General features: G+C 52.5%; 1 protein-coding gene across 2 annotated transcripts in view; it reads left to right on the top strand.

The window, feature by feature from the left end:
• LIMK1 (LIM domain kinase 1) overlaps positions 1–25,800 on the top strand; it is a 29,158-nt gene extending 3,358 nt beyond the window's left edge. The window contains exons 1-15 of one of the 2 annotated variants that reach the window (XM_059693448.1): positions 2,162–2,309; positions 5,621–5,759; positions 6,105–6,214; positions 7,614–7,820; positions 14,693–14,798; positions 14,898–15,064; positions 16,178–16,361; positions 17,200–17,286; positions 17,622–17,753; positions 18,886–18,945; positions 19,191–19,256; positions 21,921–22,077; positions 23,935–23,990; positions 24,200–24,357; positions 24,457–25,800. In XM_059693448.1, the coding sequence (XP_059549431.1) occupies positions 2,179–2,309; positions 5,621–5,759; positions 6,105–6,214; positions 7,614–7,820; positions 14,693–14,798; positions 14,898–15,064; positions 16,178–16,361; positions 17,200–17,286; positions 17,622–17,753; positions 18,886–18,945; positions 19,191–19,256; positions 21,921–22,077; positions 23,935–23,990; positions 24,200–24,357; positions 24,457–24,619 (1,923 nt within the window). In that variant the 5' untranslated portion in view covers positions 2,162–2,178 and the 3' untranslated portion in view covers positions 24,620–25,800. Of the gene's footprint in view, positions 1–2,161; positions 2,310–5,620; positions 5,760–6,104; positions 6,215–7,613; positions 7,821–14,692; positions 14,799–14,897; positions 15,065–16,177; positions 16,362–17,199; positions 17,287–17,621; positions 17,754–18,885; positions 18,946–19,190; positions 19,257–21,920; positions 22,078–23,934; positions 23,991–24,199; positions 24,358–24,456 lie in introns of those variants that run through there. The other variant, XM_059693447.1, reaches the window with a different exon arrangement.
• The last annotated feature ends 263 nt before the right edge of the window (positions 25,801–26,063 follow it).

Here is a 26,063-nt window from a genome sequence, read left to right as displayed (position 1 = left end):
CAGCAAGGGAGGGACGTGGGCAGAATGCTATTGAAAAGTGCCGTCCCAGTGCAGATGGTAACTTGGCAGAGAATGGACCGTCACAGTAGTTCAGGGGTCTTGAGGCCTGATTTAAGACAGTGACGAGGCCGAAACCGGTTTGGCTCAGTGGATAGAGCATCGGCCTGCGGACTGAAAGGTCCCAGGTTCGATTCCGGTCAAGGGCATGTACCTGGGTTGCGGGCATATCCCCAGTAGGAGATGTGCAGGAGGCAGCTGATCGATGTTTCTCTCTCATCAATGTTTCTAACTCTCTATCTCTCTCCCTTCCTCTCTGTAAAAAATCAATAAAATATAAAAAAAAAAAAAGACAGTGACGAGGAGTGGAGAGAATTGGAGATATAGAAGGGCCAATGTATGGCAAGTTTTAGTCATATTAGTCACCACTTACTGAGCACTCTTTTAATGTCACTTCATTAAACCTTCAACATAAGGTTTGAATGAAGTACCATTATTTGCCCAGCCTGTATGTGAGGAATGGAGGCTCAGAAAAATCAAGTAACTCACTGAAAGTTGCAACAGCTAGAGCTGGGACTTGAATCTATGTCTGTCTCATTCCAAATCACTGCAGAGTTGAAGAGGTGAGGGGCCTTGGGTTGGGGCTGGGGGCTGGTGAATGGCAGGCGCTGAATTTAAAGTGGTCTGGTTTTTACCCTGGTGCTGGGGAGGGTGGTGGTCTCTTGGCTCTGGTGGAGTCAGGGGCTGGGTTAGTGATGAGCTGTGCCCTGTCCCTGTTGAATTAGAGGCGTGGTGGACTATCCAGGGTGGCAGTGCCCTGCCCAGATCTGGCTGAGGTGGTCTGAGGCCAGTCAAAGGTGAGAGGGCCAGAGAGAACAGCTGCTTAGGGCTGGCACTGAGATGGCCGGGGACAGGGCATGGGGGTGGTTAAGATGGGGCCAAGAGAAATCAGGGGAAGAACTTCAGGGGCCTCTGTACCTCTGGTGGGGAGGGAGATGGAGCTTTGGCAGACATGGGGAAGGGCCATGAGTACAGCTGTGGAAGCCACAGGAGTAGAGGAGTGGCACAGAATGCATGGAACCTAGCTTTAAAGGGCCCCGGCCCTGCATAAGCAGGAGAGGGGTGAAGCCCCTGGTGGGGGCAGTAGGAAGGAGGCATGTTTGGGCTATCCCTGGCATGACAGGCACAGAGAAGGCTCCCACAGTGGGGAGAGCCCGTAGGTAGTAAGAGCCACAGGTTTCATAGTGTGGCTTGCATGAGTGTTCTGACCCTGTGGTGTGGTTCTCCGAACAGCCCCTAAAACTGGTGATGCCAACAGTGCCCACATCCCATGACAGTTGGAAAGCAGTTCAGACAGGAGTCACTGCTTGCCTGGTCCCCATGGCTAATAGGCAGCCAATCTGGCTCTCAGTGGGATGCCCAAGGCTCTGATTCTATTTGGTTTCTCTGGAAGCTTCTCAGTGCCATGAGCTCTGAGGCCTTGCCGTGGGAGAGTTCCTGTGGGCACACAGGGTGCCCTCTGGCATTAATACTGGGAGGTCATTGTCACCCCAGGCCCCCCCTTTCTCTGTTCCAGGAGCCCCACCCTTTGTGAGCCCCACCTTCTGGAAGGTTATAGCCAAGCCTGGAGTGGTCCAGGCTTCCCTTTGGCCCAGCTGCTGCCTTTGGGAGGTCCCTTCCCAGCAGCCTGCACTCATGAGCTGTGGGGCTGCTGTAGCTCTGGTAACATCCCCCCGGAGGCTAGGTGAGCAGGGTGAGCATGCAGCTGGCACTGCGGTCGGAGCTGGAGCCAGAATGCAGCCTCCCCCTCTTTGGGGGACCTTTCAGGCAAGGAGCACAGATTGTCCGTGAAAGTCGACCTCTGTTCTCTTGGGGGCAGCACCGGAAGAAGCAGCTACTTTGAGCTTGTCCCTGTCCCCAGAGAGCCCCAAGCCCTCACTGCCTTTAAGTGGAGGCCAAAGAGCATGGAGGATGCCTTTCTCGGTGTGTTGGGCTGTGGGCAGAGGGACTGCCACAGCCACCCAGCCTGCACTAGAGTGCCAGCAGAAGGCCCTTCCACTGCTTCCTGTTGCGGGCTCAGACCAAGTCCTCCGGCACCCACATTGCTGCATTCTCCTCCCATGCTGGTGGCCACGCTAGCCCCACCCTCTGCAGCCTCCAATCCTGAGTGCCTGGAGTAGGATGGGGAAGCGGCTGATCGGCCCACCCTGCCTGTGCACTCCCGTAGGCCTCCAGAGCCCCTGGAGCTGTGGGGAGCGGCAAAGGATGCTGACCTCAGCCCCGAGAAGAAGGCACTTCTTTAGAGGGGCCAAGTAAGTGGAAGCCCCTCCCGCCTGCCCCATACCTCAGGCAGGTCCCTGGTGTAAGGTCTGGGGCTGGAGGCAACTGTGGGACAACCCGACCTGGGTCCAGGCTGTGGGGCAGGAGAACTGAAACTCCTGGTCACTGTTGGCCGCCTGTGGAGGGGAAGCAGGCCGCTGCTGGAGTTTCTGGCCTTTCTGGTATAGTCTCTCCATGAGGCCGGTCCTCCAGCTGCCCTTCCTTCACCTCTGATGTCTGGGGATGTGGCCTGGGTAGAGTGTACTCAGGAGGGATGGACCTGTCATTGCAGAGGTTGCCACTGCCTCTCAGCCCAGCCTGCTCATGCCCTCCCCCGTGGCTGAGCCTAGCTTTGTCTTCTGCTCTCAGGGAGGGGTACCCTGTTCGGGGCAGACAGACAGCTGTCCTCTGGGACTTCCTCTCTGTCTGGCCCTGGGCCATCTCTGTACACCCTTAGTACCTGGCGCTCCTCTCTTGACATCCTTTGTGGGAGCAGGGGCATATGTAGGGCACCCCTAAGAGCCAGGCCTGCCTGCCCCACCTGCCTCCTCTGGCTCCTGGCTGGATGTGGACCTGAGGGTGAAGAGATGGACAGGGTTAGGGGCTCCTGAGTACCTTCCTTGAGCAAAGGTCCACTGAGGCCACAATGCCAGCCACCCAGCTGCTGCGTGAGCCTGGGCTAGATCCTTGTCTTAGATGGAGGGCCCCTGTCCCCTGTCTGAGATAAGAGGCCCAGCTGGGGTGCCCTGGAGCAGTTCTGAGGATGCTGGGGGTGGAAACTGCTCCAGATGGAGTGCATAGAGCAGGTCTCTCTCTGGTGGGAGCCACTTACGTTCTCTTTGGGGTTCAGTGTTTGTGGATGTCTGGCCGGGGACCTCAGTGTCCCTGCCAGTTAATAGTGGGCCAACAAAGGCTGGCTGTGCAGGCTGGGGTAGGGGGGCACCTAACCAGGCCTCTGAGCAGGTTTCACGGAAGTGGTGACCAGGTTGGGATTACCCTTACAGAGCCCTTGGATGTCAGCGAGGCCGTAGTCGCGTGGCCGGGTCTTCCAGGGCTGCTACGTAGGAGTTTGTGAAGGAGTAGGAGTTTGCAGGAGGGAGAAGAGCCCCTGACCAACCCACCCACCCGAAGTCAGGCAGCCCCCACTTCCTGAATCCTGGCAGCCTGGCAGTGAGGGGGAGACGCCTGTGGTGACACTCGTGTTACGTCGTGATGTGCCTGCTCGCGGCAGGGTGAAGTGAATCACTGATCAGCGCAGAGCGTGGGGGGCCTCCCCACGGTCATGGTGCAGTGTCTGCACCGCCTCTTTGCAGAACCCGCTTCTCCAGCACCTCCCCCCCCACCCCTTCCGCCTCCCCCGCTACCCCTTCCGCAGTGAGATGCCCGCCCCCTGCGGGGCCCAGGGCAGGAAGGGGTGGGGGTGCGGATGACGTCATGGCTCTAGTCCAGATGCTGCTTCCGCTGCCTCCGCTGCCTCCTCTCGTGTCCCAGGGAGGTCTCCCGAGTCCCTCCCTCCCCACTCCTCTCTCTTAGGGAAATGGCTTCAGACCCCCATTCTGGGCGCATCTCACTCCCCACCCTGTTTCTGAATCCAGGCATTTTGTGCCTTTCCTGCCCTGACCTCTCCCCACCAATCACCCCTCCCTCGGGCTCCCGGACAATGGAGAACTGGCTGGATCCTTAAAGGGACAGTGTCCCACCAGTACTCTTGGCTGCTGCCCTCTCCCTCTTCACCCCCAGTTCCCTAGTTAAGGAGCAGTCGATGAAAGCAGACTATGTAGAGAGGAGGGTTCCCTGGGGACGGGGCTGTCTCACTCAGGACCCAGTCTTTCCTGCCCCCTCTCTCCTGAATTGTTTCCCTGCTGAGCCATAAGCTCAGAGCCTGGTCCTTCAGTACCTGTGTGACCTTGGCCCATCACCCAGAGAGGCAAACAGCCAGACTGGATGGATTCTCTGCATGTGTGTCCCCTGGCCCCTAGTACCCGGGTCAGTCTTTTGAAAACATGCCCCTGAGGGCTCACTGGGATCCACGTTTCTGCATTTGCTCCTCCTGATTTAGCTGGGCTGTGGGTGCCTACTCCACTGGGACAGACACTTGGGTGGCAAGAAGTTTAGCTCCAGGCCTGTGGGATGACACCAAGAAGCTAGAACTTCATTCCTCCCCATCTGCTCTTCAGGAGCTCCACCAGCCTGGCTTCCCTAGGAGCCCCTGGTGATGGGGCAGGGGGGTTGTGGCCCTGATGATCCTCCATACACCAGGACTGCTCTTCTGAAGGGAGGTGTGGGGCCTAGGGCTCTGGTTGAAGTGGAGGGAGGGCCCTTTAATTCCCCTTGTGACTGGCAGCACCTGTAGGCCTGACAGGTCTAGGAAACCAGCAGATCCTCTGTCTAAACTGAGCCTGCCTGGTCTCTGCTGAGCTGAACTCCTGCCTCACACCGTAGTGGAACCCGGAGTAGCTTTGTGTGACGAGCAGTTCCGATGCTCTGAAGCTCATCTGCTTTCTCTAAAATGAGAATGCCCATGCCTGCCTCATGGTGGCCTGTGAGGATTAAGTAAATTTAACCAAGACAGTGGGAAGGTGCTAGCTTAGTAGATCTTCACAGCTCCACCAGGTCACTTTTATGTATGTCAGTTGGCTCGAGCTGCCTCCGAATTGCTTGGGTGGGGGCAGAGGAGAGGGAGAGGAAGCGTCTAGAGGAGTGGGCTCATGGTTTGTTAGGATCCCCAACTCAGTCCTGGGCTCCCTGGTTCCATTACGCTCTCCATGACCAAGAGCTAGTCGCTTGCCCTCTCTGGGCCATCTTTCTTACATGACAAGGGAAGGTGCTCCGATGAGCAGCACTGTAGCCAGATACTTGGGGTGCAGAACTGCTCTGGGTGGCTGTGCAGGCTGTGTACTGCACAGAGACTTCTGGCCAAGGGGGCTGAATCCATCCCTGACTCCACTTGGTAAGGCCTGTGCTCTAGTGCAGGCTGTCGCTGCCCAGAGGGCATACCTTTTTGCAATTCTCACAAAGGTGCCTATAGACCAGCCGTGGGCAAACTACGGCCCGTTTGAAATGAATAAAACTAAAAAAAAAAAAAAGACCGTACCCTTTTATGTAATGATGTTTACTTTGAATTTATATTAGTTCACACAAATACTCCAGCCATGCTTTTGTTTCGGCCCTCCGGTCCAGTTTAAGAACCCATTGTGGCCCTCGAGTCAAAAAGTTTGCCCACCCCTGCTATAGACTGTGACCAGACCCAGCTGTGGGAGAGGGTTGGCGTGGCCAGGCTAAGCCCGGCTCCTCTTCCATCCAGGTGTTGTGAATGCAGCGCGCCCCTCTCACACCAGTACTATGAGAAAGATGGGCAGCTCTTCTGCAAGAAAGACTATTGGGCCCGTTATGGCGAATCTTGCCACGGATGCTCGGAACACATCACCAAGGGGCTGGTCATGGTGAGCACCCCCTGCCCCACTCGCATGTCTCACCTGCTCTGTATGTGTGTGTCCGTCCGTGTCCACACAGGTTTCCCTGCTTGAGATCTCTCTCCCATCATCTCTCTCGCTCTTCTTTTCACTGGTTCTCTAATTCCCCCCATGCCTTCTTAGCCTGTTTGTCTGTCTGTATCCCTCAGGCCCCTACCTTTACTAGTAGAGCCAGCTCTGTCCAGGAGCTCGGCAGCTGGCCAACCAGACCCTCAAGGTTTGTTTGGGGTTGCCCTTCTAAGAGAAGGTTGAGGGGAGGAGATAGGGGAGCTGAAGGGGTTACTAAGTTGGGTTGTTCCCCCACCCCGCTTCTAGGTGGCGGGGGAGCTGAAGTACCACCCCGAGTGCTTCATCTGCCTTACGTGTGGGACCTTCATTGGTGACGGGGACACCTACACGCTGGTGGAACACTCCAAGCTGTACTGGTGAGTGCCCTGGCCCCTGTCCAAGTCTGCCGTGCCCACCTGTAGCACAGGTCTCCCATACCAGGGCCCTTTCCCTACCCATGTGGGGCAGTATTAATAAATGTGCTTCGTAGGAGTGACTGGGAAATATGACATGAGAGTCACACTGAGAAAGCCTCAGATTTCTTATTGTATTACTGGCACCGACCACTGACCCTCCAAGTTTAGGGCCCAGTCCTCACACAACAAGACCACCTTCACTTCAGACAAGTTGAGGGGTCCCTAGGCCACTCCCACTTCAGACCAGCTGGTGACAGATCAGGAATTCCCACAACCCCCTCAGGTTTGATAACTCACTAAATGACTCACAGAACTCAGGAAAGTCCTATAGTTAGGATTCAGTTTTTTATAAAGGATACAAATGAATCAGAACCCAGCCAGATGAAGTAACGCAAAGGGGAAGGCCCAGGAGGGTCCAGAAAGCAAAGGTTCTGTGCATTCCCCCCAATGGGAGCAGGACGTGTGACCCCCACTCCCCACCGCAGCATCACCAGAGTTTTACTGACGTTTCATTATGTAGGCAGACTGCATAGAATCATTGGACACGTGCTTGAACTCAGTCTCCAGACTCCCTCCCCTTCTCAGAGGTTGAACTGGGTCAAAGCACCAACTTTTTAATCACAAGGCTGGTCTTTTTGGCGACTAGCCCCCATCCTGAATCATCTTGTTAACATAAACTGGGGTGTGGTCTGAGGGACTCAGGAAAAACAAAGACTCTTATTCCAAGGCTTTAGAGCGGCTGTTCTCAACCTGTGGGTCACGACCCCTTTGGGGGTCGAACGACCCTTTCACAGGGGTCAGGTTGCCTAAGACCATCGGAAAACACATATATAATTACATATTGTTTTTGTGATTAATCACTATGCTTTAATTATGTTCAATTTGTAACAATGAAATTGGGGGTCACCACAACATGAGGAACTGTATTAAAGGGTCGCGGCATTAGGAAGGTTGAGAACCACTGCTTTAGAGTCTCTTTCCCAGAAACCAGGGACAAAGACCAGAGAAATTTTTTATTACGTAACACTGATAAAACTGGACTCAAGGGCAGCATGGCTTGATCCCAATGGACATTTAATGACTTACTCCTGAACTGGACTTAACCCCAGGCCTCTTTCTGGTCAGCTTATACCGCGACAAGCGAGTAGGCAAAGCCAGAATGAGCATCAAAGAGGAGCACAGGCAGGGCTGCACGTGCTCAGTTTCTGCTCTCAGTCCCATCAGGCAGCTAAGATCCTCCTCCTCCCATGGGAAGCAGTCAGGGTGGTGGAACTGGGACTTGGGGGTGAAGAGATGCTGGTGATCACTGATGCTCTTTCCTTCCCACTCTTTGGGTCCCTACTGCCTGTGACTCTTGCAGCGGGCACTGCTACTACCAGACTGTGGTGACCCCCGTCATCGAGCAGATCCTGCCCGACTCCCCCGGCTCTCACCTGCCCCACACCGTCACCCTAGTCTCCATCCCAGCCACAGCTCATGGCAAACGTGGCCTCTCAGTCTCCATCGACCCACCTCATGGCCCGCCGGGTTGTGGCACGGAGCACTCCCACACCGTCCGCGTCCAAGGGTGAGTGGCTGGCCTGCTGAGGCTGCAGGTGGTGTGGCTATAGCCATGGATGCTTTAGATGGGGAGCCAACTCTGGGACTGGGGGCTCTGAAAACAGTAGTACATAGGCCCATATAGAGCCCAGCTCTGACAGCCTGGTATACCAGATGCCTAGTTCCTCTAAAAACCACTACACAGCCCTAGCTGGTTTGGCTCAGTGGCTAGAGTGTCGGCCTGTGGACTGAAGGGTCCCAGGTTCAATTCTGGTCAAGGGCGCATGCCCGGGTTTGTGGGCTCGATCCCCAGTGAGGGGCGTGCAGGATGCAGCCGATCAATGATACGCTGTCATCATTGATGTTTCTATCTCTCCGTCTCCCTTTCTCTCTGCAATCAATAAAAATATATTTTAAAAATATATATGTATATTTTAAAAAATAAGTAAGTAATAATTTCTTATTGGATCTACGTCTGATCTAATAAGAAAGAAAAGTAACCAGGTCAAGAATAAGTGAAGGAGGGAGCCCAGGGATATCAGCAGAATACTAAAGGTAGCCATGCCTTGGGGGGAAAATCTAAACTGGGTGAACTTAAGCTTCAATTTTCTTTATTCTTTTTTTTAAAAAATATGTTGTTATTGATTTTAGAGAGAGAGGAGGGGAGAGAGATAGAGAGATAGAAACATCTATGAGAGAGATACATTGATCGGCTGCCTCCTGCACACCCCAAACTAGGGATCGAGCCTGCAACCTGATCAGGCATGTGCCCTGATCAGGAATTGAACCAGGGACCTCTTGGTTCATGGGTTGATGCTCAACCACTGAGCAGCACCAACTGGGCCTTAAGCTTTAATTTTCAAGTCCTTTCATGGCTGGGTCTCTCAAAGCCTTGACCTGCTAAGGAAGCTAATCTAATAATAAAACTGCTCCCTCCCCCATTAAACTCTGAATCCCAAAAGGGGTCTCAAGGTGAGGATGAATGAAAAATAAACCACACTTTCCATCAGCTCAACCCCCACCCCCACCCCCCACTCCAAGAACTGTAAAATAAACTGATTTGAACCTGAATGGAAGGGGAGGGGGAATCTAAAAATTTATACACTTGGGATTGCAAACCAAATTCATATGTCTGGGTGGTTCAGAAAGCCTTAAGACAAAATTGTAAAAGTTTAAAATGCTTCTTCCCAGCTGATGCTGTTCCCAAGCCTTGAAACCCACTTCCAGGCTTCATTGAATTTACTTAGATAAGTGTCTCAAGGATGATGAGCAATTCAGTCAAAATTCACTGAATATATTCTAGTATATAAGAAAGCAAGGCATTGTGAGCAAGAGTCAGCAGAAACAACAGGAAGCAGAACCAGACCTATAAAACCTTCTGATATTGGAATGATCAGAAACAGTATAAAATAATTACGCTCAATATGTTTCCATAAAAAAGAGATGCCTGAAAAATGAGTAAAGAGTAATAAATTTGTAAAGGAAACAAATATTACCTCTAGAAATGAAATATATAATTATTAAAACAAAAATATTAATTCCAGCTGAAACCGGTTTGGCTCAGTGGATAGAGCGTCGGCCTGCGGACTGAAAGGTCCCAGGTTCGATTCCGGTCAAGGGCGTGTGCCTGGGTTGCGGGCATATCCCCAGTGGGAGATGTGCGGGAGGCAGCTGATCGATGTTTCTCTCTCATCGATGTTTCTAACTCTCTATCTCTCTCCCTTCCTCTCTGTAAAAAATCAATAAAATATATTAAAATATATATATATATATTAATTCCAGCATTTAGCAATAGAGTTCAGTTTAAAACAGAAGAGAGAACACAAAAAGATACACAAGAAGATGAAAACTGGGAAAGAGAGGTTAAGACATATGGAGGACAGTGAGGGGATCAGATCATCCATTTGGCATCCCAGAAGAAGGGAGAACTAATGGGAGAGAGGCACTATTTGAAGATGTAATGGCTGAGAACTTCGTAGAACTGATAAAAGACGCCAATCCACAGACTCATGTCCAGTAAATCCCAAACAGCAAAATAAAAATAAATCCACCCATGGATCACCCCATCTAGTGAAATTAATACCCGAAAGGCAAAAGAAAAGACTTTCAAAATGGCCATAGAAAATAGAGAAATTACCTTCGAAAAAGTTCAGTTGGACTGACAGCTGATTTCTCAATAGAAAAAATGTAAGCCAGAAATCAGTGAGATGATACGTTTAATGCCCTGAGCAAAAAATAACTATCAACCTAGAATTCTATATTTGAAATATCCTTAAGAATGAGGGTGAAATAGACATGGTAGGGCAGGCAAAACCAAGATTTGGTACTAGCAGATCATCCCTAAAGAAAAATCTAAAGGATGTAGACAAGGTCTGAGATGCCAGAAGGAATGAAGATTAGGGAGCCAGCTCACTGACAACTCACTGTGACATTGAGCAATCCCTGTCCTCTGTGGGCTTTGGGGGTCTTTGAACAATGAGGCAGTTAGACACTTGGGAGCCTTCTAAGATTTCTCTGAGGAGTTCATTGACTCCTTGAGAAGTAGTTTTAAATGTCTCCCATGTCCCCACATCTAGACATGAGAACCAAGTGCCAGCTTCCATTGGATTTAGTGAACTTTCTCACACACCTGCTGGGTACCAGGCACCATGCCTAAGAAGTGAAGGTAGTACTGGGGAAGGAGGATGCTGGCAGGCTTGCCTTTCCATCTCCACCCCCACCTTGAGCATCAGCCAGGCCAGCAGCTGCCTTACATACACAAGTAAGCAGACAGACTGGTGAGAGAGATGGGGAAACTCTCAGACCAGCTGGTCCCTGACAACCAGGCAGAATTTTAGAAATGGAGAGCCAATGGCACCTCCCCGCTGTCTCCCTTACTGGCTGAGCATTCTTTCCAGACAACATCTGCTTTCCAATTTCTGCAGAGCCACCCTTCTCAGAAGCTCCCAGCTTGCCCAAAGGCTGCTGACCGGATTTACTTGTTTTAAGCGAGTCTTAGTTGACCACTTTTCATTTTGTTTATAGCAGCATTTTAAGGAAAGTTTATCTCTGACCCAGCCCCCTGCTGCCTTAACAGGAGACTGAAGGAAGGGAGAAGAGAAGTCTAAGGAATATATTTTTCAGGCTGTATCCATGAGAAGCTTATATTAATGAAAATGTATTCATTGGGGGTTTTTTTCAACTTTTTATCTTGACATTTACAAATTTACATAAAATTGCTAAAATAATAAGTATATTGAACACCTATACAACCTTCACCTAGATCAGTGATGGCGAACCTTTTGAGCTCGGCGTGTCAGCATTTTGAAAAACCCTAACTTAACTCTGGTGCCGTGTCACATATAGAAATTTTTTGATATTTGCAACCATAGTATAAAAAAGATTTATATTTTTGATATTTATTTTATATATTTAAATGTCATTTAACAAAGAAAAATCAACCAAAAAAATGAGTGTCATAGGCTTGTGTGACCTAGATTCATCAATTTTAATTTTTTGCCACATTTGGGGTGTATGTGTGTGTCTCCCTCTACATTTATGTATGTGTAGACATATATACTGATTTATGTTTATATAAACACATATATGTACATATCGTTATTTACTAAATCATTTGAGAGTAAGTTACAGAGATCGTTGACCCTTCCTCCCTGCCAAAAAACTCCGACATTCTCCTAAAAATAAGGTTATTCTCTTACATAATTATCAACTGTATCTTATATGTAATCATGCCATTTAGGAAGTTTAATATTGATATGGTACTTTTATCCAGGACACAATCCATGTTCAGATGTTGCCGGGTGTCTCAGTACCGTTCTTTGTAACAGTTTCCCCTATGCAGGACCTAGTCCGTGATCATGCATTTCACTGAGTCCTCATGTCTCTTCAGTCTCTTAATTTGTGACAGTTCCTCAGCTTTTCATTGTCCTCCATGACGTTTATGAAGAGTGCAGGTCAGTTGTTAAGTGGGATGTCCCTCCATTGGGTCTGACTGATGTCTCCTCTTTATTAGATTTCGGTTATGCATTTTGGCCTGATAAGTGCCGCTGTGTCCTTCTCTGTGCATCGTACACAGGATGCCCTTTATTGGGGATGTCAGCTTTGATAATCCTCTCTGCTGTAAAGGATTTTTTCCCCTTTGTAATGTAATCAATAAGTCATTTATGAGATTTGACTCTGTAAATATCCTGTTCCCAAGAACCTTTTGCCGAATGGTGCTGGCATCCGTAGGTGATTCTTATCTGTATTACTTATTACCATGATGGCTACAAAATGGTGATTCCCTAACTGTTCTCCCTTCTGTATTTATTGCCTGGATTTCCAATATAAAGAAAAGCTCCAGGTGTAAATATGCTCTTGATAATGAAATTTTTTTATGAATCTCTTTTCCTTAAAGCAGTGGTTCTCAACCTTGGCTGCACATTAGAATCACCTGGGAATCTTTTTAAAATCCTGATTTCTGGGCCTCATTCTCTGGAAATTCTGTTTCTTTGTTATGGGGTGGGGCCACAACATTAGTAACAAAGAAACAGAATTTCCGGAGGATGAGGCCCAGAAATCAGGATTTTAAAAAGATTCCCAGATCAGAACCAAGACGGCGGCATAAGGTACAAACCTGTACGTGCTGCCCCCCACAACAACATTAAAACCACAACTATAAGACAAAACAGCTATCATCCAGAACCACGGGAAAGCTGATCGAGTGGAAGCTCTACAACTAGAAGGAAAGAAAAAAAGCGCATTGAGACCGAGTAGGAGGGGAGAGGCGCCAAGAACAGAGCTGCTCCTGGACAAGGCACGGGACACGTCCGTCTATACCTCCGCCATTTTCTTCTCTCCTCGGCACCTGCGCTTTTGCAGCCTAACAAACTGCAGTGAATCAGAGAGCTCCAAAACTTCCAAACTCCAAACAAAGAGGAGAAATCTGTTGATATTGCTGTAGCCCCTGCTGGGTGGACTCACACACATAAGGGTGCCTCCAGCACAGACGGCGGCTCCTCGCAGTCAGCCAAAAATGCGAAGACAAAGAAACATGTCACAAATGAAGGAAATGGAGCACAGCAAACTAACGGAGGACACAGAGTTCAGAACCACAGCTATAAGGTTACTCAAGAATCTTCTACGAACCTCCGGGGAACTTAGTGAGACCTTCCAGGATCTTAATGAGAATGCCAAAAAAATGGAAAAGGACCAGTCAGAAATTAAACATACACTGACTGAAATAAAGAATAATATACAGAGATCCAACAGCAGACGAGAGGACCCCAAGAATCAAGTCAAAGATCTGAAATACAAAGAAGCAAAAAACACCTATCTGGAAAAGCAAAACGAAAAAAGAATCCAAAAATATGAAGATAGTGTAAGGAGCCTCTGGGACAACTTCAAACGTACCAACATCAGAATTATAGGGGTGCCAGAAGAAGAGAGAGCACAAGATACTGAAAGCCTATTTGAAGAAATCATGACAGAAAACTTCCCCTCCCTGATGAAAGAAATTGACTTACAAGTCCAGGAAGCGAAGAGAACCCCAAACAAAAGGAATCCAAAGAGAACCACACCAAGACACATCATAATTAAAATGCCAAGGGCTAAAGACAAAGAGAGAATCTTAAAAGCAGCAAGAGAAAAAAAGTCAGTTACCTACAAGGGAGTACCCATACGACTGTCAGCTGATTTCTCAACAGAAACCATGCAGGCCAAAAGGGAGTGGCAAGAAATATTCAAAGTGATGAATGCCAAGAACCTACAACCAAGATTACTTTATCCAGCAAAGCTATCATTCAGAATTAAAGGTCAGATAAAGAGCTTCACAGATAAGGAAAAGCTAAAGGAGTTCATCACCACCAAACCAGGATTATATGAAATGCTGAAGGATATTCTTTAAGGGATAAATACCACATGATCTCAGTCATTTGTGGAATATAATGAACAACATAAACTGATGAACAAGGACTGATCCAGAGACGGAGAGGCATTGATTGGACTGTCGGGCCCTGGAGGGAAAGTAGGGGAGGGTGGGGGTAAAGGGGAGAGATCAACCAAAGGGCTTATATGCAAGCATATAGGCCTAACCAATGGACACGGACAACATGGGGGGGGGGGGTAGGGAATAACGTGGGGATAAGGACACAGATGTAATATCTTAATCAATAAAAAATATATTTTAAAAAAAAGATTCCCAGGTGATTCTAATGTGCAGCCAAGGTTAAGAACTACTGCCTTAAAGTCTTCAGTCTCCTCTCTATCCTAACCCCTACCCTTCCCCATCTCGGGGCAGTGGTAAAGTGAGCATTCCTTAAAAAGCTTTTCTGAAGACAAAAAAGAAACAAAACAGATAATACTAAAGAGTTAAAAGAAGCGATTAAATTTGGCAAATTGGCCATTCCATGAGTTAGCTTATGGCCAACTAATCGAGGGCGTCATCCCATCTCCACTCTGCAATCATGGCTCAGGGCAGGCCTCGAGCTCCTTCCCGCTGATTCTGGAGGAATGGGAGCCTTCACCTCATCTTGCAGGGCAAGTTCCGGAGTCAGGTAGGAAGCCAGTGAATCCAGACCCTTTTAACCCTCATGGCATTCGTCTGCCCCAAGCGTACCAGGAAGTTTGGAGGATTGGTCTGTCCTCTATGGCAGAGACAACACACTGTTGAACAGCAGCCCCTGAGCATCTGGTGTGGGGCAGCAAATAGCTAGGGGAGTGCCACCTTTCTCCAGTTTCACACAGCAGGGAACATCAGTAATTAATTACAGAATTCTCACCAAACCAGAACTCAGAGTTCTGGACCATTGCCATCTACTGATCACAGAAGTTAGAACCAAGCCACCTTGGTTTCCTCTCAGGGCTCTAGAGGACAGGCTGGCGGGCAGGAGTCTGACCACTGCTCTTGCTCTGTGCCCACAGCGTGGACCCAGGCTGCATGAGCCCAGATGTGAAGAACTCCATCCATGTTGGAGACCGGATCCTGGAGATCAATGGCACACCCATTCGGAACGTGCCCCTGGATGAGGTAGGGGTCCTGAGTCTGGTAAGCAGGATTGGAGGTGGTGCCTTCATGCCCGCCCCCACCACCTGGGACTCACCTGTCCACAACACCTGCTCTCCGCAGATTGATCTGCTGATCCAGGAAACGAGCCGCCTGCTCCAGCTGACTCTTGAGCACGACCCCCACGACACGCTGGGCCATGTGGCGGGCCCTGAGCCCAGCCCCCTGGGCTCCCCAGCTCACACTCCCAGTGGAGAGGCTGGCAGCTCTGCCCGGCAGAAACCTGTCCTGTAAGTAAGCCCTGTACCTTGTGTTATCTGGGTACTTTCAGTGATGCTGGGCCTCCAGATGCGACTTGATTCCCACTCTCCAGTTGCCCAGTCTGTGAGGGGGTCAGCCCTACAGAAAAGCAGGCCAGCAAAAGGCGCTGGGGACTATGAGAGGAAGGACGGGTAGTGAGAAGTAGGAAAGTAGGTGGAAGCTTCTCCCCCAGCTGGGATTACCGTGCTTTCCAAGGTGGACCAGCGCCTTGGTTGCAAGGAGCAGCCCACACATAACTCAGGATGATGGGATCTTTGGGGATGGTTTGGTGGGGGGGGCGGGTTCCAGGCAGAAGCTAATTGCAGGGCTGCAGGTGTGGCAGGGGTCCTTGGACCTTGTCCACCCGCCACAGGGCCTCACTGAAGGGTGTGGCAACAAAGGGATGTGTTTCACAGAGACCACTCTGGTCCCCCGTGTGGAAAGGCAACCAAGACCAGCGGTAGCTAGAGGGTTGTTGCAGTGATCCAGGTCGGGGTGCCCTGTACCCTCCTGCAGGGGGTTGGGGGACATGAGGAAGAAACCAGAAGCAGCCTGATCCTCACTGCACTTCCTGTGGGCCTGCTCAGGGCTCCTGATAAAGACTTGGGGAGGGGGCAGGGGGACAGCCTTACTCTTGAGAAATAGTGATGCTGAGGTTATGTATTTCCTCGCCACCTGTGTTTGTCTGGAGCTCATGCCGCCCTCTAGGGCCACCAATGTGGCAGGGCTATGGGCTACTTGGGAAGGTCGCCTGCTTCTGGCCCCAGGACCCAAATGCTAGAAGACAAAGTGTCTGACCCAGCGCCACCAAGCAGAGCAGCCCCAGGACAAACATTCCTACCAAGGGCACCTGAACAATAGTGGGCCTCAAACAGGAAGGCCAAACAGGATGGGACACCAGGGCTGGCATCAGTCTTGTGACCGCCTCAGGAGAGCTGCCCTGTGCTACCCTCTCAGAATGGATGATGATGCATAGACTGACATAGATGGGAGCATGACAGGCAAGAGGAAGCGGGCAGGCCAAGGCCTAGCCTCCCCCAGGGGGCCTCAGCCAGGTGTCCACCTGCCCCCTGGTGGCACTGGCCATGTGTGTGTGCCCCCAGGAGGAGCTACAGCATCGACCGATCTCCGGGTGCCGGCTCACTGGGCTCCCCTGCCTCCCAGTGCAGGGACCTGGGACGCTCCGAGTCCCTGCGCGTGGTTTGCCGTTCACACCGCATCTTCCGGCCGTCGGACCTCATCCACGGGGAGGTGTTGGGCAAGGGCTGCTTCGGCCAGGCCATCAAGGTACAGGGCATGCCGGGCATGGACAGGCCAAGAGTGGGAGCAGGGCGGCAGGCGGGTGCAACCTATCAGTTCCCCCTCCTCCCCCCAGTGTCTCCAGGAAGCCACATGGAAGGGGCTTCCAGACTCCCGAGCCAGCCTCCTCCATCTGGGCCTCCTTGAGCTAGTGAGGGGAAGGGTGCCTACTCCAGATAGACCCAGAACTTTAGGAGGCGGTTGTTGGGAGGTGGCAGCTGGGAGGGCAGCCCAGCTACACCCTGAAGGCCTCATACTGAGCTTGATGCCAACCCACTCGGGCTTGGGACTGCTTTCCCCTTCACACTCCCCAGCAGAGACCTGAGTCCTTCCCTGGCTCTCATGTCACGGGCTATGACGAGGCTAGAAGATTCAGGATTATACAAAAGGTGCTGGTCAGGTTGCCCACATGCCCTTGTCCAGACAGGCCCTGGCCCCCAGCCCTTATCCCTGGTCCCATTGCCAGGGGAGGAGTCCCTGGCAAAGCCATCATTCCACCTCCGGGAGACAGCCCAGCAGAGCAGACAGCTGGCCTCTGGGTCAGGCAGTCCTGGACCCAAGCCCAGCCACCTCCTTCCCTGCCAACTGGGTGACCTTGAGCCTTGCTGGGAAACCTCCCTGAGCCTCAGTTTCCTCATCTGTAACAGTATTAAGTTCTGCCACCCTTGAGGGCCAGGACATCACATGAAATGTCTGTGAAGATCTTGATGCCGACTATTTATCTCCCTGACAGTCCTGGGGTAGGGAGGGGGCCTCGGCAAGTTGGGCTTAGAGCAGAGCTTCTGTCTGTCTGTCTGTCTGTCTCCATGCCTTGGTGTCCCCGCAGGTGACACACCGGGAGACAGGTGAGGTGATGGTGATGAAGGAGCTGATCCGGTTCGACGAGGAGACGCAGAGGACATTTCTCAAGGAGGTCAGTGAATGGAACTGCACTCTGTCTTCACCAGGCTTCTGGTACATGCTGTGGCCCCCCCCCTTTCCACCATTGGGAGGGGTGGCAGAGGCTCCCAAGAGGATGACACTCAAGTTAAACGACGGAAGTAGAAACAGTATCTGCCAGGAGGGCAAGAAAGGCAGGGCCACCCTGAGGGTGGGGGAGCAGCTCCAACAAGGAGCACAGTAGTGGCAGTGGGTGTGGTAAGCGCCCCATGGGGCGGGGAGGGTCCCCTGTCTTTGGCATTGTCTGTGGCCTCTGGTGGGACAGGAGGGAGAAGGAGATGTGTGCACAGCACATTTGTTCCCCGCCAGGTGAAGGTCATGCGATGCCTGGAGCATCCCAATGTGCTCAAGTTCATCGGGGTGCTCTACAAGGACAAGAGGCTCAACTTCATCACCGAGTACATCAAGGGGGGCACACTGCGGGGCATCATCAAGAGCATGGTGAGTGCTGGGCTGCCCCGTGCAAGTCACCTCCCCTCTGGGCCTGACCCCCCTTCGGTGGGGTGGGCCTCTGGTCTCAAAAGACCCTCCAAACCCCGATTCAGAATCCAGTAGGGTTGCTCTGACTCCATCTGAAGCAGGGGAAAAGCTGAGGCTCAGAGAAGGGTGGCAGCTATGCTGAGGGCACACAGGCCGTTTTGAATTGGTCATCCTGCAGGGCCGCAGGCCAGCCCCAGCCCACCTGCCACAGGTCAAACACCTGAGAGGCCCCTCCCGTTACCTCTTCCTGGGGACCTTTGTTTTGCTTCTGGTGAAAGCAGATCATTTGTACTGTTTGCCATGTTCCGTAACATTCAGAACTAAGGGCTTGGAAAAAATTGCAAAGCCACCTTTGGAAGCAAAGTGCTTAGAGGGGTGCTTCATCACTTTGTGCTGCTGGCAGTGGCCCTGGGGTCCAGTGTGAGGGCTACAGCGTCACCCTGAGACCTCGAGTTCCTGCCCCCTCCCGCGCCCACTGCTGATTCCGCCCCCCTCGGCCGAATTACCTGGTGTTGCCGGAGTGTCACTTTGTGGACTCCTAACAGATATGACTTCTCAGAGGGGATTCTGTGGGCACGTACCACTGAGGCTTCCTAACTGCACTGAGTCTTTAACTTGCTCTGATGTCCTCGCCCTCCCTCTGGAGGCCTCCAGGGGATGAGGTGAGAGAAGAAGTTATTTCCCCAAATGACGAGCCCAAAGCCCTGCTCTCCTGAGCGATATGGCTGGCCCGCGGCAGGTGACCTCACCAGGCCCATCTTTGATGGTCCATGAAAGTCAGTTCAGATTTTTTAAAAACTTGAAAGGATGGGATTTTGTAGGAGGTAAAAAGAGTTTTTTTCTGAGAGGTGGCGCATCAGGAACTGCAGAGGAATATCTCTCCTCCCCACCCCCACTTAGTGTTCGAAATCAGTTCTGCTAGAACATTGTTTTGAATTATACTCCCACACCCATTAGAAGGAACAGTGTGGGTGCAGAAGAGAGTGGGGTCACCAGCCCCTCTCGGACACTTGCCCCCCTGCCTCTCTCTCACCCCTCTGTCCCCCACTGCGGCCCTGTTGGCCCTTCCTGGCCATGGTCTCCCCGCCCCCAGGACAGCCAGTACCCGTGGAGTCAGAGGGTGAGCTTTGCCAAGGACATTGCTTCGGGGATGGTGAGTAGGCTTTGGTTCTGACTATGGGGCGTGGGCTGGTGATCCAACCCCACTTATAAAAGCATTCTCTCTGCTGATGTGAAATTCCACGAGGAAGCTTTGAGAGTGAACGGAGAGGACCGAATGGAGAGTGGGGAGGACACCCCAACAGTCTGATGGGGCGGGATGGGAGGTGGGAGCCTCCGGGGCCAGGGCTGGGGTCCTTCAGCGCCGCTGCCTCCTGACCTCTGTGCCCCCTCCCCTAGGCCTACCTCCACTCCATGAACATCATCCACCGGGACCTCAACTCCCACAACTGCCTGGTCCGTGAGGTGAGCGGCCTGGGCCTGGGAGGGAGGGGACAGCAGGGGCCCTGCCCACCAATCTCAGCCTCAGGAGGCCCTGGGTAGGTGCCCCGACTCCAGTTTAGCCCGGGGGAAACAGCTCAAGGCCAGGAGGCAAACAGACCTCACGGTGCCATTTACCTGCAGTGTGGCTCCAGCTCTCTGAGCCCCTGACATTGCAGGTTGTAGGAGGGTCTGACAAGTCAATGAAGGAGAAATTGATGTGTAAACCGTAAAGGTCCAGGAGAGTGGCATTCACAGAGAACAGCCTACAGCAGAGTGGCCAGGCCTACACCAGGCAGCTCTCACGGCTGTGAGTCTAGAGTGGGGCCTGGGCATGTGGGCTGGGTCGTCAGGGCAGGCTTCCGAAAGAGGCTTTGAGGGGACATTCCTAAGGGGGTAGTGATTAAGGCTGTGTGCAGAAAACAGGAGAGAGTGCTGCCCAGCTGGAGAGGCCTCCTGGGGCTGCCATAACCAAGTGCCACAGACTGGATGGCTCACAGTGACAGCAGTGTGTCCTCAGGGTTCAGGAAGATAAAAGACCAAAGAAAAGGTGTCGGCATGGTTAGTGCTAAGGGAAGATCTGGCCCCTCCTCTCTCCTACCTTCTGGTGGCTGCTGGCACTCCTTGGCGTTCCTTGGCTTGTAGCTACCTCACTCCATTCTCTGCCTCCATCTTCACTTCTTCCCTCTGTTATCTGTGTCTTCTTTTAAGGACCAGTCATTGAATTTTGGCCCACCCTAATCCAGTGTAACCTCACACTAACTAAGTGTGGCTGCAAAGACCCTACTTCCACGTTGGTTCACGTTGAGGTTTCGGGTGGACATGAACTTGCTGGGGACATGAGTCATCACAGTCCAGGCAGGATGAGAGCCCATCCCCAAGGAGGAGGTTCTGCAGACAGGTGTCTGGCCAGTGAATTCAGGACAGGAAGTGTCCGATGGTGGCCGCCGGACATGCAAAGACCCCGCAATATGACATCCAGGAAGCCATGAGTTGCTCGCTGTCGAGTGGGGGTCTCAGCCCCTGGGAATGTTCAGGCAACAGGGATTTTCTAGGCTGTGGGGAACAGTGGGCAGTGAGCACAGGGAGGTTGGTGAGGCTAGACCAGGGGTGGGCAAACTTTTTGACTCGAGGGCCACAATGGGTTCTTAAACTGGACCGGAGGGCCGGAACAAAAGCATGGATGGAGTGTTTGTGTGAACTAATATAAATTCAAAGTAAACATTACATAAAAGGGTACGGTCTGGCCCGGGCCGTAGTTTGCCCACGGACCTTCCCGGCTTAGGCTGCCCCTGCTGGCAGCGGGTGTCACTGCCGGTCCGGCCAGTGTGCTGGGCACAGTGAGAACAGGGGCCTGTCTCCGCCTCAGTCCCACAGCACAGCCCATCCTTTGAGAATTTGATGAGAGCTGTGAGCCTCCTGTCCCCAGAACCCATCTATGCACAGCCAAACTCTGCCTACAATTTGGGGCCTCTCAGAATTTGGTGGTGGCCCTCACTGGTTTCCCTAGAGCTGTTCCCGTGGCAGGATCTGCAGAACCCTGTACCATTTGATCCTGCGAGACTTCCCGAAAGTGCACAGCCCTGAGCCCCCCATCAGACCTTCTGAAAGGGATGGGGCAGGAACCAGCACTTGAACAATCCTAATGGACCCTGGCTTTCAAGAACCACTGCCCAGGAGTATGAGGAACCCAGGTCAAGACCCCTCAACTAACTTTCCACCTGGTGTTACACCTGAGGAGATGGAGCCCTGAGAGGGACTGTGTCCCCGGAGGCCTCACCGAGGTGGGCCCAGGATGCACTTCATCCCCTCGCCCATACGCCATCTCCGTCGAGTTTTCTCCAGGCGACGGTTCACATTTGTGTTGCCCCCAAAGGCAGCACAGAGTCCTCCCCTTCAGAGTAAGACTCGCTCCAACTCATCTGCCTGGGGCCCTGCCCCTCAGCCTCTCTGTGCCCATTCCTCAGTGACCACCCAGCAGTGGCCAATCCTGGACCTGGCACATAGGTTCCAGAATTCCAGGGCCCCAGACACCAAGCCTGAGGCTGGGCCTTGGGGCGCTCGGAGGATCTTCCCAGCCCCCTGACTTGGCCCTGTGCCCTAGGGTTCCCTGCCTGTCCCTCATCGCTCAGGAGATTCCAGCCCTGATTTTACCATCCTGGGTGAACACAGCATCTCAGCTCTGTCAGGGTCCAGGCTGGGCCCTGGGAGGGGCGCCTACAAACTCTAAAACAGTCGAGTCAGCGGCTCCGGAGCCCTGGGTTTGAATCCAGTCCTATCATTGACCAGCTGGGTGGCCTTAAGCAATTTTCTTAACCTCTCTGGGCCTCAGTCACCTCATCTGCAAGGTAACATGTATCAGATTGTTGGAGAATTAAGAGATAAATAACTAGGGGAGTGGGGCCACCCTGGTATTTTCTGAAGCTTTGGGCAGCCCCATTTGCAAAGAGTAGAGAGGTTTGGGGAAGGAAGGCGGTCCCTACCCTTCACCTGAGCCCCTCTGAGCAATGGGGTTACAGCCCACCGGCAGCCCCGGTGTCAGGCATGTTCTCTGGCTGGCTGTGGATTGGTGTGGGGTCCCGGCTAGGAGCAGGTAGCTGGTGGTGGCGGGACCATGCTCAGTGTGGGCCTGCTTTCTCATCACCCCAGAACAAGAACGTGGTGGTGGCTGACTTTGGGTTGGCGCGGCTCATGGTGGATGAGAAGACTCAGCCTGAAGACCTGCGAAGCCTCAAGAAGCCGGACCGGAAAAAGCGCTACACAGTGGTAGGCAACCCCTACTGGATGGCGCCCGAGATGATCAATGGTGAGTGGGCGGCCCCACCTGTCCCATCTCCCTGGGACCCCGGGGTCCCAGGCAGAGCTGCAGCCACCCAAGCCCTGGCCTCCTCGGCCCCTCCGCTTCCTCTTTGGGTCCTTTTCCCATTGCTGGTGTAACAAATTACCACACACTTAAAAAAATACAAGTTTTTGTGTAGTTCTGGAGGTCAGGAGTCCAATAACTTAAGTCTCACTGGGCTTAAGTTGGTGTCAGTAGGGCTGGTTTCTTGAAGGCTCTAGGGGAGAACCTGTTCCTTCCTCTTCCACCTCCTGGAGGCCACTCATTCCTCAGGTGGTGGCCCCTTCTTCCATCAAGGCCAGTAGCCTGGCATCTTCTCTTTCCCTGACTCTGACTCTCCTCCCTCTCATAAGGACCTTTGTGACTACATAGAGTTCATCCCAATAATCCAAGATCTCCTCCCCCCCCCCCCCACCCCCCCCACCCCCCACCCACCCCCCACCCTGCCTCAAGATCCTTAATCACTTCTGCACAGTCCCATATAAGGCAGTGAATTCACAAGTTCCAGGGCTCAGGCCATGGACATCTTTGAGGGCCGTCATTCCACCTAGGACAGGCCCTCTCTCCCACTCCCTTCCTTTTTTAATCAGGCCTGTCACACTGTGGTCCTGTGTATGCCTAGGCCAGTGATGGCGAACCTGACACGCGTGTCAGAGGTGACACGCGAACTCATTTTTTTGGTTGATTTTTCTTTGTTAAATGACATTTAAATATATAAAATAAATATCAAAAATATCTTTGTTTTACTATGGTTGCAAATATCAGAAAATTTCTATATGTGACACAGCACAGAGTTAAGTTAGGGTTTTTCAAAATGCTGACACGCCGAGCTCAAAAGGTTCGCCATCACTGGCCTGGACCGTGGATTATAAAGCCCCTCCACAGGCAGGTGGCATGCAAACACAGGGTCAGGACAGGCAGACTAGGAGTCATCTCAGCGCCGGCTCTGACTGAAGTTAACATAGCCCCCCACATAACTTCACCTGTAAAGTAGGCTAACAGTCCCTATCTTTAAGGGGTGGTGTGAGGATTAGATAAGGTTATAAACTGGGTAGCATTCAGTAAATGAGTGGCTATATTGCTTGTTTTTAGCATCATGAGGTAGATGGCATTCTTCCCATTTTACAGATGAGGAAACTGAAGCTTTGAGAGTTCCGAAGGTGCTGTAACAAATTACCACAAACTGGGTGACTTAAAACGAAAGAAGTTTATTCTCTTATATAAGGTTCTGGAAGCTGAAAGTCTGAAATCAGTGGAGCTGTGCTCCCTTCAGAGACTGTAGGGGAGAGTTCGTTCCTTCCTGCTTCAGGCAACTGTCTTGGTGTTTCCAGGCTTTAGGCCACATCATTCCAATCTCTGCTCCCACCTTCCCATGGCCACTGCCCCCTCTTCTGTGAGTCTTCTCTCTTATAAGGTATAAGATGGTATTTAGGGCTTGATGGTATTTAGGGCTTGCCTGGATAATCCAGGATTATCTCCTCTCAAAAACCTTAATCATATCTTCAAAGACCCTGTTTTCAACAAAGTAGCATTCACAGGTTCCAGGGGTTTGGCGTGGTTATCTTTCAGGGCCACAATGAAGTCCATGACTTGTCTGGAATCCTACAGCTTGTCAGTGACCAAGCTGGGCCTGGTAACCCTCCCCAGGGCTCTTGTCCTCACCCCCCAAAGTTTTCTCAGCCCTGGTAGGGTCAGGGGCAGAGCATCTTCCTTCTGGTCCTGACCTGCTGGCCAGGGCATCGACGTGGCTTGCCAGTCCCTGGCCCAGCCTCCCTGCCACTTGGATCCCTGCCTCGCCTGCTAATAGTCAGTTTCTTTGCCTAGGCCGAAGCTATGATGAGAAGGTGGATGTGTTTTCCTTTGGAATCGTCCTGTGCGAGGTAGGTCCAGGGGTGGGCAGCAGTTGGCATCAGGCCCGGTGGCTCCTCTCCACTCCCTACTACCCTAGGCTGCTGGTTAGGGAGGCTCCTGGGAACTGGGCTGCCCACAGCAATTTGCATCCAGGCCTAGTGTAACCTCCCTCAAACGCCTCCTGGGTGGTGCCCAGCCCCAAGGGCCCCTGGGTAACTGCTGGCCCTGTGCTGGACAGATCATCGGGCGGGTGAACGCTGACCCAGACTACCTGCCTCGCACCATGGACTTTGGCCTCAATGTGCGAGGCTTCCTGGACCGCTATTGCCCCCCAAACTGCCCCCCGAGCTTCTTCCCCATTACCGTGCGCTGCTGTGATCTGGACCCTGAGAAGAGGTGAGTGGGGTAGGGCTTGGCCTGGGCAGCCTTGGGTGGGCCGGTCCCCAGCAGAGCCAGAACCCACCATCCATCCTCTCCCCTGACCTGTCATCCCAGGCCCTCCTTCGTGAAGCTGGAGCAATGGTTGGAGACCCTCCGCATGCACTTGGCCGGCCACCTGCCACTAGGCTCACAGCTGGAGCAGCTGGACAGGGGCTTCTGGGAGACCTACCGGCGTGGCGAAAGTGGACTGCCTGCCCACCCCGAGGTCCCTGACTGAGCCCAGCCCACCCAGCAGCCCCTGTCCCCACTCCGGAAAATCCACCCTGCACCAGATTCCTCTGCAGGAGGCAGCCGGGTGTGGAGCCCTCAGCAAAAGTGGGCACCCAGACTCCTCCCCATCACTAGGCCCTGACTTGCCTCCTACCCTGTGGACTGTGGCCCCTGCGCTGTCTCTGCCCCCCAGCCGCAGAGCTGGCCTGGCTGCATACACACCATCACCTCACCCTGCCTTACCTCTGTCTCGGTGGGGTTGCCCCCTCTTGCTTCTCCTGCATGAGCTTGAGGGTCCATGTGAATTGTGCCCCATCCCACACCCGACCGCCCCGCCCATCCTGCACACGCTCCACCTGTCTGCAGCTCCTCCAAGGCCTTGCTGGAGGCCAACTTCAGACCATGCCCTGTCACGGCTGAGTACATAGGAGGGGGTGTGTCAAGGGAGCGGTGTTCCCAGGAGCCATAGGGAGTCTGGGGCCTATAACCACCACCTCCCGGGGTGTCTAGGTAGTAGCAGGTATTGAGAACTATCCAAACCCCCAAAGCAAAGAGACGTCTGCTCCGGTAGAGGGTATCCCTGTTGGTGGGGCAGCAGCCCTTCTTGCTTTGGGTCTTTTTGTTTCTTTATTAAAGCCACTTTAGTGAGAAGCAGGTACTAGGCCTCAGGGTAAAGGGAGGGCCCTGGCAGAGTTGCTGGGAGGAGCAGCAGAGGAACGTTGGGCAGAGTGGACGAGGCAGGTGTCCACCAGCATCCCAGCCCCCTGGAGTTCATCTCAGCGCCCTCCTGGACCTCTCCCTGAGGCTCCCTACAGTAGCTGGAGCAGCCCCTGCCTCTCCCTGTGCCCCTCTGTCCTCTGGGTTCTTTCTGTGTAATCTATTTTTTAAGAAGAGTTTGTATTATTTTTTCATACGGCTGCAGCAGCAGCTGCTGGGGGCTTGGGGTTTTATTTTATGGGCTGGTGGGGGGGGCCATTTTATCACTTTGCCTCAGTTGAGCATCTAGGAAGTATTAAAACTGTGAAGCCTTCTCAGTGCACTTTGAACCTGGAAAACAATCTAAACCGGCCCACGGGACTGCAACTCAGGGAGGTGGGACAGTCGCCTCCATCCAGGAAAAACCATGTCCAAGGAACAAAACCCAGGCTCAGAACAATAAACTCAATTCTGTGCTCCCCCCACCCCCCAGATCCTGCGTCGCAATGTCTGTCTGGGGGCCCTGAGGAAATAGGATGAGAACGGAGCTTTGTGATTAGAAGTCTGGTGGGAAGACAAGGATGGAAGCGGGGTGGAGGGTGGAGGGTGCAGAGGGCTGGAGCAGAGGTGGTGGCCAGCCAGACAAGTGAAGACTTTCCCAAGGCTGGGTTTGGGGGGGGGGGGGGGGGGGTGGAAGAGCAGATACTAGGGAATGTACGCTCTCATTTCTTCCTAAAACTTAAAGGGTTCAATCA

Source organism: Myotis daubentonii, chromosome 4 (genome assembly GCF_963259705.1).
Source record: "Myotis daubentonii chromosome 4, mMyoDau2.1, whole genome shotgun sequence".
Lineage (NCBI taxonomy): Eukaryota > Metazoa > Chordata > Mammalia > Chiroptera > Vespertilionidae > Myotis > Myotis daubentonii.
This window is presented reverse-complemented; position numbering and strand designations above follow the sequence as displayed.